A 19,458-nucleotide genomic window follows, 5' to 3' on the forward strand; every position below is an offset into this window, starting at 1 on the left:
TGTTTCACACAGAATCACACAGTGTGACACAGTGTAGGTGCAGTGTGATATTTATACAATGTAGGTTTGGCAAAAGTTGCACGTTATTATCGGTCAGCGTCGTTACATTTTTGCCAATCAGCTTGCGTAACTGCAACAGTCGTCTACAACCATGACATCATCACAAATGGCTGTGCTTAGATGACGACCGACATAATTGTTACATCTGTGTTACTGTAACCAATAAAAACGGTTCTTATCCAACACTAGAAAGTGGTCAAAGATCCTTTTTATCGATTGGCATACTTGCAGCCGGACATCAGTCTGATACACACTCAGATATCTGCAGCTCAACAACCTGGAGGCTGACTTTGAAAGATGCCATGTTGATTTTAATTTTCTTATTTATTGTCAGGCGGATGCTTCTTATTCATCCAGCCAGTCGAACAGCAACACGCTCTCCAGCAATGCTTCCAGCTCCGCCCACAGCGATGAGAAGTGGTACGAAGTTGGCTCGCGGTCAGCGCTGCGGAGTGACCATGAGCTCAATGGATACTTTCAGGGGATCTCCACAGACAGCGGCATCGACGCCACGTCTTTAACCGCCACACAGAGCAGTACAAACTCCTCCATTGGTGCCTTCAGGGACAAAGACAAAACCCCGTCCTGGCAGGACGACCAGGCAGGAGGCCAGAGGACAACCAACACGTCGCCTCCCGCCGCAGACTCCCTGGTTCCTGTTGGAGGCAGCGAGATTCCAGTGAAGGCCGTGCATCCTGAAAGCAGCTCTCACTCCAGGTGCTGTTCTGTTAGTGTCAGCGTATAGGCAGCTGAGGAATTTATACATTAAAAAACAACAACAAAAAAACCTCAACAGTGATTCATTGTAGTCCAGGTTTATCCTGCACTGTCCTAGATGGAAAAGTCTGCAGCTCTGCGGTTAGGCATTAACAAAGGCAAAGAAGAATGAACTGTGTGTGGTTTTTGTATTTGCATGATGCACCTCAATCTCTTGGCACGATGGAAAGAAAGAGCTTGAAGTTGGTAGAAATGCACCGTGTTCGCTCCTCACTGCTGCACCTCTTCCAAATCCCACTTCCTTTGCCTGCTCTTTTCTTCGCTGAGGCAGAAATAACTGCACCGGCAGACATACTTTGTTTTGTAGAACGAGTACACGCTGAAAAAATCTACTGCTTGAAAATTCAAGGACAGAGAAATTACTTATGTGTCCGAGGTTGTTTCATTTTTAGTTAATTGTTTGCAAAAATGCACCGCATTGATTCAACAAATACAGTAATGCTTCAATGGTTCAGAGGTTTGGCATGTTGGCAGCAAATTAAATGATAACGCTGTGACCGAGGAGACCTTCAAGTTATTCATTAACTTATTTTGGTGCTTGTTGTCTGGTAACACACCCCTGTGTGTTCCCTCCTGCAGCACACTCAGTTCCGGTCACTCAGAAAGTCCGATGGGACGAGGCTGCAGTTCCATGTATCCCCAGGAGGAGGCACCCACAGCCTCCACCTCGCCCACTTCCCAGAACTCCCAGTCCACAGGACCTAAGAGCTTCTATCCCCGCCAAGGAGCCACCTCCAAGTACCTGATCGGCTGGAAGAAACCCGGAGGAACGGTCAATTCTGTGGACTTTGGCAGCACTCGCAAGTAAGATAAGAAAAACCCCCACTGGCGGTGGTGTTGACATTCAGATTCTCTAAAGCTGAAGTATACTGCCACCATGTGGTAGTACTGGATTGTAACGTTTACATTGTGTCGTGTTTTAAATAGAGCAAATAAAATTCATCCATATTCCTGCTTCCTCCTAAAAGTCTCCAGCTGTCCTCATATGTCTGGATCACGTTCTCACAGTCAGTAAAAACAAAAGGTGTGCCTAAGAATAGCAGTTGTGGACACAGTAGAAGTTTAAGCTACGCAAGGACACTGCCAGGTGTCACGTACACAAATTCAACTCCAGACAAACAAAGCAGTTAACAGAGAGAATGACACGTGTGACGAAGGGAGGGATTTCCTCAGGAGGGTGGCTGGTGTCTCCATTACAGACGGGGTGAGAAGCTCGGTCATGTGTGAGGAGCTTGGAGTAGAGCCACTGCTCCTTCACGTTGAAAGGAGCCAGCTGAGGTGGTTCGGGCATCTGGTAAGGATGCCCTCTGGGCTGCGCCAGGAATGTCCAGCTGGGAGGAGACCCCAGGTTAGATCCAGGACTAGGTGGAGAGGTTATATCTCCACACTGACCTGGGAACGCCTTGGGATTCCCCAGGAAGAGGTGGTTAATGTGGCCTGGAAAAGGGAAGTTTGGGGTCGCCTGCTGGAGCTGCTGCCCCCCGTGACCCGATCCCAGATAACCGGCTGAAAATGTATGTATGTACAGTAGTGTTTAGAATAATAGGAGTGCTATGTGACTAAAAAGATTAATTCAGGTTTTGAGTATATTTCTTATTGTTACATGGGAAACAAGGTACCAGTAGATTCAGTAGATTCTCACAAATCCAACAAGACCAAGCATTCATGATATGCACACTCTTAAGGCTATGAAATTGGGCTATTAGTAAAAAAGTAGAAAAGGGGGTGTTCACAATAATAGTAGTGTGACATTCAGTCAGTGAGTTCGTCAATTTTGTGGAACAAACAAGTGTGAATCAGGTGTCCCCTATTTAAGGATGAAGCCAGCACCTGTTGAACATGCTTTTCTCTTTGAAAGCGTTCAAGACATTGTTCAGAAGAACAGTGTAGTTTGATTAAAAAGTTGATTGGAGAGGGGAAAACTTATACGCAGGTGCAAAAAGTATAGGCTGTTCATCTACAATGATCTCCAATGCTTTAAAATGGACAAAAAAAAACAGACGCATGGAAGAAAATGGAAAACAACCATCAAAATGGATAGAAGAATAACCAGAATGGCAAAGGCTCACCCATTGATTAGCTCTAGGTTGATCAAAGACAGTCTGGAGTTACCTGTAAGTGCTGTGACAGTTAGAAGATGCCTGTGTGAAGCTAAGTTATTTGCAAAAATCCCCCGCAAAGTCCCTCTGTTAAATAAAAGACATGCAGAAGAGGTTACAATTTGCCAAAGAACACATCAACTGGCCTAAAGAGAAATGGAGGAATATTTTGTGGACTGATGAGAGTAAAATTGTTCTTTTTGGGTCCAAAGGCTACAGACAGTTTGTGAGACGACCCCCAAACTCTGAATTCAAGCCACAGTTCAGTGAAGACAGTGAAGCATGGTGGTGCAAGCATCATGATATGGGCATGTTTCTCCTACTATGGTGTTGGGCCTATATATCGCATTCCAGGTATCATGGATCAGTTTGGATATGTCAAAATACTTGAAGAGGTCATGTTGCCTTATGATGAAGAGGACATGCCCTTGAAATGGGTGTTTCAACAAGACAATGACCCCAAGCACACTAGTAAACAAGCAAAATCTTGGTTCCAAACCAACAAAATTAATGCCTCACAGATGTGAAGAAATCATGAAAAACTGTGGTTATACAACTAAATACTAGTTTAGTGATTCACAGGATTGCTAAAAAAGCAGTTTGAACATAATAGTTTTGAGTTTGTAGTGTCAACAGCAGATGCCACTATTATTGTGAACACCCCCATTTCTACTTTTTTTTTTTTTACTAATAGCCCAATTTCATAGCCTTAAGAGTGTGCATATCATGAATGCTTGGTCTTGTTGGATTTGTGAGAATCTACTGAATCTACTGGTACCTTGTTTCCCATGTAACAATAAGAAATATACTCAAAACCTGGATTAATGTTTTAATACATAGTACTACTATTATTCTGAACACTACTGTATGTAATATATCACGTGTCTGCCACTTGCTGGATGGTTGGTGGATGTCGAATAAACAAATAAGTCCTATATTGGCCCTCATGCCCATCTGTGCCAGTATCTCTGGACTCCGTAACGTCAAGTGAATGAGAGTCTATGATTCCCCCTGGATGGGACGCTATTCTGATGGAGATTGCTTTCCCAGCAGAGGCTGGGACCCATTTACAGCTGGGTGGACTGAGACTGTGCACCCTAAGCGTCTTGTCTAGGGACACGGACAGGTAGCATGAGTGGGATTTGAACCTCTGTCTACATACTGGCAGGCTAGCTCTTTTTATACTCAGCTACCGGATGGATTACAGAAAATTTCAAACAGTTGTGGAGGAGAGGTGATGGTCTAGTGCAGTGATTTTCAACCTTTTTTGAGCCGCGGCACCCTTTTTATATTTACAAAATCCTGCGGCACACCACTGTCACGTGTCACGTGTCATGCACCACTAACTCGACTGTCTCTACTGCGTTAGCAACAGGTGCGGTACAGATATAACGTAACATTGTATACTATAGTCATGGAGCTGTATATAAGAACTAGAGAGCGCAATCCCAATGCTGCACACTAAACGAAAACGTCCCTTCATGGACAGCGACATGACGTCTCCTAACCAGGCAAAATATTGATGAAGTACCCGGATGTTAATGCATTTTCAATGGAGATTCGTGACTGAACACACTCAGAAAAATGCTCGCAAAATACGTGTTAAAATGCCATTTTGTCCTGGATATCGAGCCAGTAAAATTAAATTACATTAAATTATGTCAGGAAAGTATTAAACTTACTCTGACACACACACATTCACAAATATTAGTGTTGAAAGTTACACGGATCTGCGCTGATAAGCTGCGCTGCTCGGCTGAGCTGCTGCTGTTCAACGCAGCAGCAGCTCCTAAAACCATTACAATATATTTATATATATTATATTTTTACATAATTATCCTTTATTGACCGAGTTTCATTCATGAAGTCAGCGGTGTGTGTGTGCACATCTCTGTGTGTGTGGCAGCACAGCGCGGGTCATTAATCTCATTATTTTAAGGTGCAAAAAAAAACAAAACTCCCCAGTCTTGTCAAACAATTTTTAGTCACTAACGACAAGAATTTTAACTAGACATTGGTCTAGCAGTGGAAAATATCAACTAGACATAAGTGAAATTAATGATCCGTGTCATCGGGTGACACAGGTACGGCAGGAGACATACAGCTGTTTATCATCCAAATATCACAGACAAAGTGACAACAATAACTAAAACCACTTATGGAAGGAAATATTGTCTCCCTTGTTCCTCCGTTTGTGACTTTGCCAACATGCGCAGCTTTCCGGCATATTCCACCTGTTTCTTGACGAGACTAAGTGAACTTCTATGCACGCAAATCACTAACTTGCCCGGTATTAAAATGGCGATCACGCCTCCTTGTCGGCACACGGCTCACCGCTACTGCGTGCTTTGCTGCCATCTACTGGAATAAAAGAGCATTACACCATCTGCCACACTATTACAGCACATATAATGGTGATATTTGTTAATTGCCCACGGCACCCCTGACGATCGATCACGGCACCCTAGGGTGCCGCGGCACCCCGGTTGAGAATCACTGGTCTAGTGCATAGGTGTCAAACTGATTCCAGAAAGGGCCAAGAGGGTGCAGGTTTTCTTTGTAGCCACCAACTCCAGCACGTGATTTCACTGATGAACATCACTTTGAGCAGATGGGAAGAGTTCATCAGTGAAATCACCTGGTGGAGTTGGTGGCTACAAAGAAAACCTGCACCCTCTTGGCCCTTTCTGGAATCAGTTTGACACCTATGGTCTAGTGCAGGGGTGGCCAAGTTTGGTCTTCGAGAGCCACATTCCTGACACTCTTAGTTGTCTCCCTGCTCCAACACACCTGAATCCAATGAAAGGCTCATTAAGTCTGCTAACGAGTCTTTCATTGGATTCAGGTGTGTTGGAGCAGGGAGACAACTAAGAGTGTCAGGAATATGGCTCTCGAGGACCGAACTTGGCCACCCCTGGTCTAGTGGTTAAAGTGTTGGGCTTGAGATCAGACAATCCTCGGTTAAAATCCCAGCCTGACTGTAAAATCACTAAGGGCCCTTAGGTGAGGTCCTTAATCACCTAGTTGCTCCCCTAGTTGTGTAGTGGGCACCTTGTATGGCAGCAGCCTGACATCGGGGTGAATGTGAGGCATTATTGTAAAGCGCTTTGAGCGTCTGATGCAGAGGGAAAAGCGTTATATAAATGCAGTCCATCAAGCAAGCACATCATCTGAGTTTAAACACCTTAAATCGTTTAAAACGTGACCTCTTGTATTGTTTACATTTTGTGCTGCTGCTTATCTTCCTGGTTTTCCATAAAAATGTCATATTATTTGATTTAGGTGTTTATTTGAATCAGACTTGTTTCTGTCTCTAGACGACACCAGAGTGACGGCCTGCTGGGCGGTCAGCCTCAGCTCAGGGCCAATCTTCGCGGCTCCCAGTCCCCCCAGCGACACGGTGCCAAGTCCAGCCTGGAAGAAGACCTGAAGAAGCTGATCACGCTCGACAGCCCTCCACCCACCACCGACGAGGAGAAGGTACTGTGTGCCGCCGCTGGTAACACAGACGTCACACGGTCTGTAGTCAAGTCAAACATTTCTAACTTTGTCTTCTTGCTGCTCTCAAAAGCCGGCGTTTCCAGGTCCGCCTCCCAGTCGCCGGGCCCTGCAGAGAACGTTGTCAGACGAGAGCATCTACAGCGGCCAGCGAGAGGTTTCCTGCAGCAGCGAACGCGACACGCCCACTGACCTTCTGTTCACCTGCTCCACCATGCCTCGCTCGCCCACCGCTCGCCGTACGCCAAGTCGACGGCACTCACACAAATCCCTGGGTGAAGTTTTATTATTTGGCGCTTTCTGTGTAATCCACAATGTCTCGTGGGCTTTCTGCTTGTTGAAGAGTGGGAAAAGGAGGATTGTTTTGTGAAGGTTGCACTCATCTTAAAATAACCACAGACTGCTTCAAAGCTTTGAATCTCCTGCACAAAATGCGTTTATGCAAATGTTGTTCGATGTTCTTTATTTTTCTGTTTCACCTCCCCAGGAGACCTGACGGCTCCGGAGAGCTCTGCGGCGGAGCAGGGCAGCAAAACGCAGCAGCTGCAGGAGCCGGCGCTAATGCCGCTGCCTGACGCTGGGGCAGGTGGACCGCTGGACTGGGCCCACCTGGTCGACGCCGCCAAGGCCTTCGAAGGTAGACATTAGTGTCTTTTATTTCATTTTTGTCATCATAAATCAGGGTTAGATGCCAAACGTCTATCTGCCCAAGGTACATGTGCCGATATGGGTCAACCCCTAATCGTAAGACTCAGGATTGGCTGTTAATTTTTACTGTGGAAGCCTGCTGTCATTTTCATTCTTACCAAAAGAGGGCACTTTATCTTCGTCTCTTAGCTGAAATGTACTGGGTCTCATAAAACTTGTTATTTCAGAGCAGAGGCTGGTCTTCCTCGCAGCCCAGGAGGAGAGTGCGATGGCTGAGAGCAAAGCCGCCACCGGGCCACAGCAGGCGGAGCCCCAGGCAGCCCCACTGAGACAACCCTCACCTAGGTAAGACGCCTCTACAGATAGGTTAGCTCACGGTGGAATTTCCGCTTGTTGAAAAAGAGAGCTTAAACATTTACAAAACAAAAACAGCTTCTTTCTTTTTTTTGCCTTCTTCTTGTCTAAATGAGGGATTTGAACAAACGCCTCAAACGCCACACTTTGGACTATTTATCATGTTAGTGGGTGTCTAAGCAAATGACGTGCTGATGTGTGGCGTGGTCACACAAACATGTTCTGGCAGATATATGCCCTTTGTCTGCGATAACGGTAACAAATGAGCAGATATTTTTCTTGTAGTTGTTTTTCCATCTGGTACAGTCCTCAGTCAGAACAGTGACTGTCAGCGTGTGTCTGCTTTTACAGAGAAACTCCAGAGTGTCTGATGGGGAAGGTGAGCCAGCTGGAGTCCATGGTGAAGGCGTTACAGGAGGATCTGAAGAAGGTGAGTGTTCAGCACCAGATCTTTGATTGATGTGAGCGCTGCTCCTTCTTCTGCAACATGAAAGGAACTGGCTGCTGGACACCACTGCAACAGCTGAAGTGAAGATGCAACAACTAGTCAAATAACTAGATTATTAATGCATTTTCTGAACCAGTTTATTCCAGTTAAGGGTCACAGGTGGCTAGAGCTTATCCCAGCAGTCATTGAGAAAGAGGTGCGGTACACTCAGGACCTACCACCAATCTAAACAAGAGTACAGTGAATCCAGAAATATCCACAGTGCTGTATTTTTTCCCACATTTTTTGTGTTACTGCCTTATTCCAAAATGGATGAAATTATTTTTCTCTGTCAAAATTCTACATACTACACCCCATAATGACAATGTGAAAAGTTTTTCTGAGATGTTTGCAAATTTGTTAAAAAATAAAAAACTAAGAAATCACATGTATATACTGTACATATTCACATTCTTTGCTCAACACTTTGTTGGTGTACCTTTGGCAGCAGTTAAAGCCTCATGTCTTGAATATGATGCACAAGCTTGGTGCACCTATCTTTGGGGGCAGTTTTGCCCATTCCTCTTTGCAGCACCTCTCAAGCTCCACCAGGTTGGATGGGGAGCGTCGGTGCACAGCCATTTTCAGATATCTCCAGAGATGTTCGATCAGATTCTGGTCTGGGTTCTGACTGGGCCACTCAAGGACATTCACAGAGTTGTCCTGAAGCCACTTCTTTGATATCTTGGCTGTGTGCTTAAGGTCATTGTCCTGTTGAAAGATGAGCCGTAACCGTCACCCCAGTCTGAGATCAAGAGCGCTCTGGAGCAGGTTTTCATCCAGGATGTCTCTGTACATTGCTGCATTCATTTTCCCTCAATCCTGACTAGTTTCCCAGTTACTGCGGCTGAAAAACATCCACACAGCATGATGCTGCCACCACCATGCTTCTCTGTAGGGATGGTGCCTGGTTTCCTTCAAACATGATGCCTGGCATTCACAACAAAGAGTTCAATCTTTGTCTCATCAGACCAGAGAATTTTGTTTCTCATGGTCTGTGAGTCCTCCAGGTTCCTTTTGGCAAAATCCAGATGGCTGCCATGTGCCTTTTACTCAGGCTTCCATCTGGCCACTCTACCATACAGGCCTGATTGGTGGATCGCTGCAGAGATAGTCATTCTTCTAGAAGGTGGGTCTGGATTCTAGATTCTTCTAGATTCTGGGTCTTCTAGATGGTCACTCTGACAGAGTGACCATTGGGTTCTTGATCACCTCCCTGACTAAGGCCCTTCTCCCCCGATCGCTCAGACAGGCAGTCAGTTCTAGGAAGAGGCGTGGTGGATCCATACTTCTTCCATTTACAGATGACGGAGGCCACGCTGTTCATTGGGACCTTCAAAGCAGCAGAAATGGTTTTTGTACTTTTCCACAGATTGTTGCCTCGAGACAATTCCTGTCTCAGATGTCTACAGACAATTCCTTTGACTTCATGTTTGGTTGTACTCTGACATGCACTGTCAACTGTGGGGACCTTATATGTGGACAGGTGTGTGTCTTTCCAAATCATGTCCAAATCAACTGAATTTACACCAGGTGGACTCCAATTAAGCTGTAGAAACAGCTCAAGGATGATCAGTAGAAACAGGATGCATCTGAGCTCAACTTTAAGATTCGTGACAAAGGCTGTGAATACTTATGTGCATGTGATTTTTTTTTTTTTTTTTTTTCCAAAACAAAAAAACTTGTTATTATGGGTATTGTTGAAGATTTTTTTGGAAAAAAATAAATTTTATTCATTTTGGAAAAAGATTATACCATAAGGTGTGGAAAATACATTACGGATGTGCTGGGTATCGAACGCCATATACATATGTGAGGGATGCAAAAAATCCCCCCCCCCCCCCCCCCCCCCCCAATCCATGTTACACCAGTATCTAGATAGACAACACAGAACAAAGCAATCAGATAAGCCGTTGCAGTGTGATGCGGAAACAGAGCGTTCCTCTGTTTCCGCATCAATTATCAATTATAGTATAGATAACTTATTTGTTTTGTTTTCTTTGCATGTAATGATTATGTGAGTTGTTTATTGACATCTGGTGAAAATGTCAACCTTTAGAAATATATTTACTGAGAAAAATAGTGACATGTTAAATGCTTATTTTACCAGCTGTACACTGTCATGATGATTAGCAGATGGACCTACACTAGTGTTCAAAATAATAGTAGTGTTATGTGACTAAAAGATTAATCCAGGTTTTGAGTATATTTCTTATTGTTACATGGGAAACAAGGTACCAGTAGATTCAGTAGATTCTCACAAATCCAACAAGACCAAGCATTCACGATATGCACACTCTTAAGGCTATGAAATTGGGCTATTAGTAAAAAAAAAAAGTAGAAAAGGGGGTGTTCACAATAATAGTAGCATCTGCTGTTGACACTACAAACTCAAAACTATTATGTTCAAACTGCTTTTTAGCAATCCTGTGAATCACTAAACTAGTATTAGTTGTATAACCACAGTTTTCATGATTTCTTCACATCTGCGAGGCATTAATTTTGTTGGTTTGGAACCAAGATTTTGCTCGTTTACTAGTGTGCTTGGGGTCACTGTCTTGTTGAAACACCCATTTCAAGGGCATGTCCTCTTCATCATAAGGCAATATGACCTCTTCAAGTATTTTGACATATCCAAACTGATCCATGATACCTGGTATGCGATATATAGGCCCAACACCATAGTAGGAGAAACATGCCCATATCATGATGCTTGCACCACCATGCTTCACTGTCTTCACTGTGAACTGTGGCTTGAATTCAGAGTTTGGGGGTCGTCTCACAAACTGTCTGCGGCCCTTGGACCCAAAAAGAACAATTTTCATCTCATAGTCCACAAAATATTCCTCCATTTCTCTTTAGGCCAGTTGATGTGTTCTTTGGCAAATTGTAACCTCTTCTGCACATCTTTTATTTAACAGAAGGACTTTGCGGGGGATTCTTGCAAATAAATTCGCTTCACACAGGCGTCTTCTGTCACAGCACTTACAGGTAACTCCAGACTGTCTTTGATCATCCTGGAGCTGATCAGTGGGTGAGCCTTTGCCATTCTGGTTATTCTTCTATCCATTTTGATGGTTGTTTTCCCGTTTTCTTCCACTTTTTAATCAAACTACGCTGTTCTTCTGAGCAATGTCTTGATCGTCCCATTTTCCTCAGGCTTTCAAAGAGAAAAGCATGTTCAGCAGGTGCTGGCTTCATCCTTAAATAGGGGACACCTGATTCACACCTGTTTTTTTCCACAAAATTGACGAACTCACTGACTGAATGCCACACTACTATTATTGTGAACACCCCCTTTTCTACTTTTTTACTAATAGCCCAATTTCATAGCCTTAAGAGTGTGCATATCATGAATGCTTGGTCTTGTTGGATTTGTGAAAATCTACTGAATCTACTGGTACCTTGTTTCCCATGTAACAATAAGAAATATACTCAAAACCTGGATTAATCTTTTTAGTCACATACCACTACTATTATTCTGAACACTACTGTACTTTGATCATTTTTTTCAGCTGCTTTGAAACAGATAGCGTTCTCACGTGCCTTTTCTTTTGCGGTTGACAACAACTATAACTTGCAGAAATGTGTTGATTTCTTCATCGGTCAGGGATGTTGACAGCCATCAACATTTTTTATTTGTAGAGTGCCAAATCACAACAAAGCTGCCTTAAGGCTCCCTCTGGTGATAATGAGGAAGAAACCTTGAGCAGACTAGACCCAGAGGGGTGACCCACTGCTTAGGCCATTCTAACAGTTACAAGGTTTTTACAGATGGCACAAGAGTTTCTTTACAAACAGAAGAGCAACAAAAACAGACTCCTGAATTGGAACCTAAGTAGAGTTATCATAACAAAACCTTTAGTAATTAGAAGGGAGTACATGGATCAGTGATCTGGTAGCATGCTACTTCAACGTGTGCATCTTTGTCTCCACCAGGAGAAGGATGCCAAGGTGTCTCTGCAGGCGCAGATCCAGAGCCTACGAGAGGACAACCAGCGCCTCCTGGAGGAATCCTACAGCGCCTCCGCTAAGCTCAAGAAGTTCACCGAGTGGGTCTTCAACACCATTGACATGAACTGACGGAGCTACTGACTGACCATCGACGGCTACAACGTGGCCTTCAGGGTCCGCTAAGACGTGCTCGTGAGAACTCGCAACATGAGCGGTTTTCATTTTGGCCGTTTTACACACCATTGATGTAACTGCCGTCTTCAACGAGTGACTGACTGTTGGAGGAACGAGCATTAGCATGTGTTCCTTCGTTGTGGCTGAGTGTTTGTCTCTGCATGGTGGAGACGTGACGTAAAGTCCCCAATCAGCACCTCGAAGTAACCTTTCCAACATTATTTAATTAAAAAAACAATCCTGTGTAAGAGTTGTAAACAGATTCCGTGAGCGTGCATCAAAGCTGTTGTCCTTAAAAACCCAAAGTTAAAAAAAACCACTAAACTTTGTCCTGTGGGTTTGTAGATGTGCACAGAGTCTGTGGGCGAGCACACGCTGGAAACACTGTACAGTCAAGTGCCTGTCTGTGTCGTCTGTGCGAGAGATTGTACAAAATGTATCAAACCTTTGATTTCTGGATGATTATCAAAAGTAAACCTTGTAAGGACTACTGGTTACAGAGCTGGTAAATAGTCTGTGTGTGTATATATATATATATATATATATAGATATATATATATATATACACACAACCCCTGGCAAAAATTATGGAATCACCGGCCTCGGAGGATGTTCATTCAGTTGTTTAATTTGTAGAAAAAAAGCAGATCACAGACATGACACAAAACTAAAGTCATTTCAAATGGCAACTTTCTGGCTTTAAGAAACACTATAAGAAATCAAGAAAAAAAGATTGTGGCAGTCAGTAACAGTTAATTTTTTAGACCAAGCAGAGGAAAAAATTATGGAACACTCAATTCTGAGGAAAAACTTATGGAACACCCTGTAATTTTCATCCCCAAAACTAACACCTGCATCATATCAGATCTGCTCGTTAGTCTGCATCTAAAAAGGAGTGAACACACCTTGGAGAGCTGTTGCACCCAAATGGACTGACATGAATCATGGCTCCAACATGAGAGATGTCAATTGAAACAAAGGAGAGGATTATCAAACTCTTAAAAGAGAGTAAATCATCACGCAATGTTGCAAAAGATGTGGTTGTTCACAGTCAGGAAAAGCATTGTGGACTGTGGATGACTGGATGAAAGTCATATTCAGTGATGAATCTCGAATCTGCATTGGGCAAGGTGATGATGCTGGAACTTTTGTTTTGGTGCCTTTCCAATGAGATTTTAAAGATGACTGCCTGAAGAGACATGTAAATTTCCACAGTCATTGATGATATGGGGGCTGCATGTCAGGTAAAGGCACTGGGGAGATGGCTGTCATTACATCATCAATAAATGCACAAGTTTATGTTGATATTTTGGACAATTGAAAGGATGTTTGGGGATGATGAAATCATTTCTCAAGATGATAATGCATCTTGCCATAGAGCAAAAACTGCAAAAACATTCCTTGCAAAAAGACACATAGGGTCAATGTTAATGAGCAGATCTGATTTGATGCAGGTGTTAATTTGGGGGATGAAAATTTACAGGGTGATTCCATAATTTTTTCCTCAGAATTGAGTGATTCCATATTTTTTTCCTCTGCTTGGTCTAAAAAAGTAACCGTTACTGACTGCCACAATCTTTTTTTCTTGATTTCTTATAGTGTTTCTTAAAGCCAGAAAGTTGCCATTTGAAATTACTTTAGTTTTGTGTCATGTCTGTGATCTGCTTTTTTTCTACAAAATTAAACAACTGAATGAACATCCTCTGAGGCCGGTGATTCCATAATTTTGCCAGGGTTGTATATAGTCTAAATATGGGTGCCATAAAGACAGATGTTGACACACTTCAGTGTCACTTATTCAGATTTTCCTGTAAATAGAGAATAAAAGTATTTTCCCACCTCCGCCTTTATATAATCCACTTGACCCACCCGGATTGTGTTGTTTAGCTGTACGTCACAGCGCATGACTTTGTAGTGCGAAATGCTTTAACTTGAGGTTAATTACAAATCCACGTCCATTGAACACTGCAGGAATTAAAGCACTTTACAGTGACAGTTTCCTGGGAATTATTGGATTTCCCATGTGCAGCGTACAACCGTTGCTGCGCCGGTGTGTGCATTTGATGACTGATGGGCCGTATTAAGGAAAAAGCTAACCACAGATAGTGTAGGCCACAGTTAGTGCTGTGTTGCAGTAATAATAAATAATTAGGAAAGTGATTATAACAGGCTCATATATATATAATATATGAACATTTATTATAATAGCTGCATTTCACCTCTGCTGTAATAAGTATTTGGAAAGTGACTGACTTGACTATGAATTTGTAAACGCATTGTTATATTCAAGGAACTGATGACAATATTAGCATTTATGGTAAAGGTAGGCAGGTTAGCTGTGCATTAGCGCCCGATACTGTAACAATTATTACATTAATGGCCACTACTGTAATAACTGTAACTTTGCATTAACACCTGCTACTGTAATAAATATAACAGTAGCTAACTTAGCTGTGCATTAACACCCAATACTGTAACAATTACAAACAGTAAACTTAGTTGTGCATTAATGCCCACTACTGTAATAACTATAACAGTGGCTAAAGCTAACTTAGCTGTGCATTAACACCTGCTACTGTAATAATTATAACAGTAGCTAACTAAGCTGTGCATTAACACCCAATACTGTAAGAATTACAACAGTAACTTAGCTGTGCATTAACACCTGCTACTGTAATAATTACATCAGTAGCTAACTTAGCTGTGCATTAACACCCAATACTGTAACAATTACAACAGTAAACTTAGTTGTGCATTAATGCCCACTACTGTAATAACTATAACAGTGGCTAAAGCTAACTTAGCTGTGCATTAACACCTGCTACTGTAATAATTATAACAGTAGCTAACTTAGCTGTGCATTAACACCCAATACTGTAAGAATTACAACAGTAAACTTAGCTGTGCATTAACACCTGCTACTGTAATAATTACATCAGTAGCTAACTTAGCTGTGCATTAACGCCCGACGCTATAATAATTATAACAGTAGCTAACTTAGCTGTGCATTAACACCTGCTACTGTAATAATCATAACAGTAGCTAACTTAGCTGTGCATTAACACCCAATACTGTAACAATTACAACAGTAAACTTAGTTGTGCACTAATGCCCACTACTGTAATAACTATAACAGTGGCTAAGGCTAACTTAGCTGCGCATTAACACCTGCTGCTGTAATAATTATAACAGTAGCTAACTTAGCTGTGCATTAATGTCTGATGCTGTAATAATTATAACAGTAGCTAACTTAACTGTGCATTAACGCCCAACGTTGTAATACTTATTACAGTAGCTAACTTAGCTGTGCATTAACACCCAATACTTTAACAATTACAACAGTAAACTTAGTTGTGCATTAATGCCCACTACTGTAATAACTATAACAGTGGCTAAGGCTACCTTAGCTGCGCATTAACACCTGCTGCTGTAATAATTATAACAGTAGCTAACTTAGCTGTGCATTAATGTCTGACGCTGTAATAATTATAACAGTAGCTAACTTAGCTGTGCATTAACTCCCAATGCTGTAACAATTATTAGTAAAGTTAGCTGTGCATTAACGCCCGCCACTGTAATAATTATAACAGTAGCTAACTTAGCTGTGCATTAATGTCTGACGCTGTAATAATTATAACAGTAGCTAACTTAGCATTAACACCTAATACTGTAACAATTATTAAAGTCAGCTGTGCATTAACACCTGCCACTGTAATCATTAATATGGAAATAATTATCTGACAATAATCTTTTGACAAACGTATGTACCATATGTGTGAAGTATTTATTGCAACCGCGGTTACATTAGGTGTGCATTAGGAAAATAAATTAATGACAATAACATTTATTGCTTGTTAGCTGTGCATTAGCGCCCGCTACTGTAATAATTATTACAATAGTGACTGCTGTTATGGTAGCCGTTGCAGCAATGCAACATTGCAAACTGTTAGCATCATTGATGCAAAGCATTAACGGTTCACACATGACCACCTTTGCAAACGCTGACACCAAACCGCCTAACTGTGGTTACTAATTGTTGTTAAAAGCGGTAGTGGTAACGTAGCAATTTTCGGTAATTCCCAGAAAACTTTGATCACTGCTAGTTTTTAAATGGACCAAAATGGACTCCAAAGGATCTGAAATCAACTCTAGAACTTTTATTTGCTGAAATAATGAGGATAAAGCAGCTCAACACTCAGCTGTCCTTTAAAAACAAAACTATTCATTCCTGCACAGTTCACCTGATCTGTATGGGGTTAAAATTGTCTCATTAATATTTGTAAATGCACACAGGGTGATCTACAAATAATCATATCCACAAAATGCAAATTTCATATTTGTAACTTGTAAATTGACCTTTGCAAATAATGTATTTGCAAATATAAAACTTATTTGTAAAAAAAAAAAAAAAATTATATTTGTAAAACTGGAAATTGTATTTGTGAATTGAGTTTCAGCATTTGTGGATCACCAATTACACGTATTCATCCCTTTCCTCTGATGTAATTTTGAGACATACTTTTTGCGAAATCCACACAGATCCACAAACAAATGCCTACTGATTCGCAAGTACACACTCACGCACACTGGATATCCACTAGATGCAGTGTGGTTCCATTCATTACACAGCCGTCTATTTAGATCTCTCAGCCATTTGACTCATTTGACTTCTGATATGAGCTGGACGGACATGGACATCGACTCGCTTGATTATGTTCCTTCAAGAAGGAACATAATCAAGCGTGTCGAGTCTTATCTTAAGTTAGGACAACAAAAGTTGTTTGTACTTACATTAGATGATGGTGACTGCTCTCCTTGTCTGTCCATGTCCGTCCAGCTCATATCAGAAGTCAAAATGAGTCAAATGGCTGAGAGATCTAAATAGACGGCTGTGTAATGAATGGAACCACACTGCCAAATAGTGGAAATCCAGTGTGCGTGAGTGTGTATTTGCGAATCAAGTAGGCATTTGTTTGTGGATCTGTGTGGATTTCGCGAAAAGAATGTCTCAAAATTACATCAGAGGAAAGCGATGAATGCATGTAACTGGTGATCCACAAATGCTGAAACTCAATTCACAAATACAATTTCCAGTTTTACAAATGTAATTTTTTTTTTTTTTTTTTTTTTTTTTTTTTTACAAATTAAGTTTTATATTTGCAAATACAACATTATTTGCAAAGACCAATTTACAAGTTACAAATATGAAATTTGCATTTGTGGATATCTGAACACATTTGCAAATCAATGATTATTTATAGATCACCCTGTGTGCATTTACAAATATTAATGAGACCATTTTAACCCCATAGATCTGGGCATAATTTTCCTCAACTGACCCTTTGAGCTCGTTAATGTGCTTTTTCCACCACTATGCTGTGACCAACTAAAATGTGTGAATTTAACTTTGTGAATATGACAAACGGCAGGCAGTCAGAGCTCAGCACCGACTTCATGCCTTCAGGTTTTAAAGTTTTATCTTTTTGTTTTAAAGTTTTCTTCCTGAAATTGCTCATTTTCATCCTTGCTTGCTGCAGTGGATTGAACAACAGTGCCACCTAGTGTTAAGATGATGTAGTGACGCTCTGTCTTTGCATGCACACACCCCACCAGAGAAATCAAACCCTGATTTCTGTCAACTGATGACGTCGGTACTGTTTCTGATTTTATGATTAATATTTGTCACCGTGCTGCAAACTTAACACACATTCTTATGTTTGCCAAGGTGGGGTTTTTTTTTATAATCTAGCCTAGAATATGATCCAGACAAAATCTTTATTTAAACCATTACTTTTATACTGTGCCACTGTAAATACTGTAAGAAGAATTTAATATTCATCAGAATTTGCACCTTTCTATTTGCAGAGTTTTTGCTTTACAATTGGATTTAAACAGATGGGCACCTTCATCCTTATTGAGTGACAACATGTGATCCTGTTTCCACCCGACTGTGATGTGTACAGATGTTTATATTCTATTAAAGATATTTTGTGGAATTACACTTTGTTTGACAGTTGTCTGTTCTACACCAGTTTAAAGACTTTTACTGAATCATTTATGAAGTTCTAAATTTCAGCCAGACTGAAACTAAAATACTAAAACAAACCCAAAACCTCAAGATAAGAGTTTTATCGTTCCATAAAACTAATGCTCATGATCACATGACCTCATTGAAATCTTAAAACATATTGTTTCCAAACAAGCCAGAAATGTAAAAAGCACTGAGAGTATTATGGACCCCCCCAGTGTGAAATACGGGTGATCTCCCGACGCCGGTTGATTACGGTGACTTTAAGGTTATTGTCAAGGTTACAGAGAGATATTCAAGAAATTGTCATGACCACCTTTGATAGCAAGATATGTCAAGAACCAGCTGACCAATTTCATATTTAGCATAAGTATTTGGGTGATCCCCTGACACTTTGTATTCCTAATTTGTGGGGACCGGGGGTCACCTCCTGATGACTCTTGAGGCTAAAATAAATAATAAGGGAAATAAGGCGGTGTAGTCAAAGCACATGACAAAGTGTTCCAAACATACAAAATAATGTCCTGTCTGCATCACATCACAATGTTTACTGTCTGATATGTTGTCTTGTAATTTAAGGTCAGTATCTGCTCGTTTGGTTGATTTTTGCCAGTTTTGGCTGGACCAATTTTATTCACTTTATACATGCTTCCCTTAGGCAGTATTATTAGACGGCATTGCTTAAATTTTCATTGTTACGCAGATGATACCCAGCTTTATCTATCCATGAAGCCAGAGGACACACACCAATTAGCTAAACTGCAGGATTGTCTTACAGACATAAAGACATGGATGACCTCTAATTTCCTGCTTTTAAACTCAGATAAAACTGAAGTTATTGTACTTGGCCCCACAAATCTTAGAAAAATGGTGTCTAACCAGATCCTTACTCTGGATGGCATTACCCTGACCTCTAGTAATACTGTGAGAAATCTTGGAGTCATTTTTGATCAGGATATGTCATTCAATGCGCATATTAAACAAATATGTAGGACTGCTTTTTTGCATTGCGCAATATCTCTAAAATTAGAAAGGTCTTGTCTCAGAGTGATGCTGAAAAACTAATTCATGCATTTTATTTCCTCTAGGCTGGACTATTGTAATTCATTATTATCAGGTTGTCCTAAAAGTTCCCTGAAAAGCCTTCAGTTAATTCAAAATGCTGCAGCTAGAGTGCTGACGGGGACTAGAAGGAGAGAGCATATCTCACCCATATTGGCCTCTCTTCATTGGATTCCTGTTAATTCTAGAATAGAATTTAAAATTCTTCTTCTTACTTATAAGGTTTTGAATAATCAGGTCCCATCTTATCTTAGGGACCTCATAGTACCATATCACCCCAATAGAGCGCTTTGCTCTCAGACTGCAGGCTTACTTGT

General features: G+C 41.4%; 1 protein-coding gene across 1 annotated transcript in view; it reads left to right on the top strand.

Moving 5' to 3' along the window:
- Positions 1–12,119, top strand: part of LOC117531944 (signal-induced proliferation-associated 1-like protein 1) — a 128,188-nt gene extending 116,069 nt beyond the window's left edge. The window contains 8 exon segments of the mRNA XM_034195131.1: positions 395–777; positions 1,417–1,641; positions 6,254–6,416; positions 6,508–6,709; positions 6,922–7,071; positions 7,310–7,427; positions 7,788–7,866; positions 11,863–12,119. Of these exon segments, the coding sequence (XP_034051022.1) occupies positions 395–777; positions 1,417–1,641; positions 6,254–6,416; positions 6,508–6,709; positions 6,922–7,071; positions 7,310–7,427; positions 7,788–7,866; positions 11,863–12,006 (1,464 nt within the window). The 3' untranslated portion in view covers positions 12,007–12,119.
- The last annotated feature ends 7,339 nt before the right edge of the window (positions 12,120–19,458 follow it).

The sequence above is a fragment of the Thalassophryne amazonica genome, chromosome 19 (assembly GCF_902500255.1).
Source record: "Thalassophryne amazonica chromosome 19, fThaAma1.1, whole genome shotgun sequence".
NCBI classification, from domain to species: Eukaryota; Metazoa; Chordata; class Actinopteri; order Batrachoidiformes; family Batrachoididae; genus Thalassophryne; species Thalassophryne amazonica.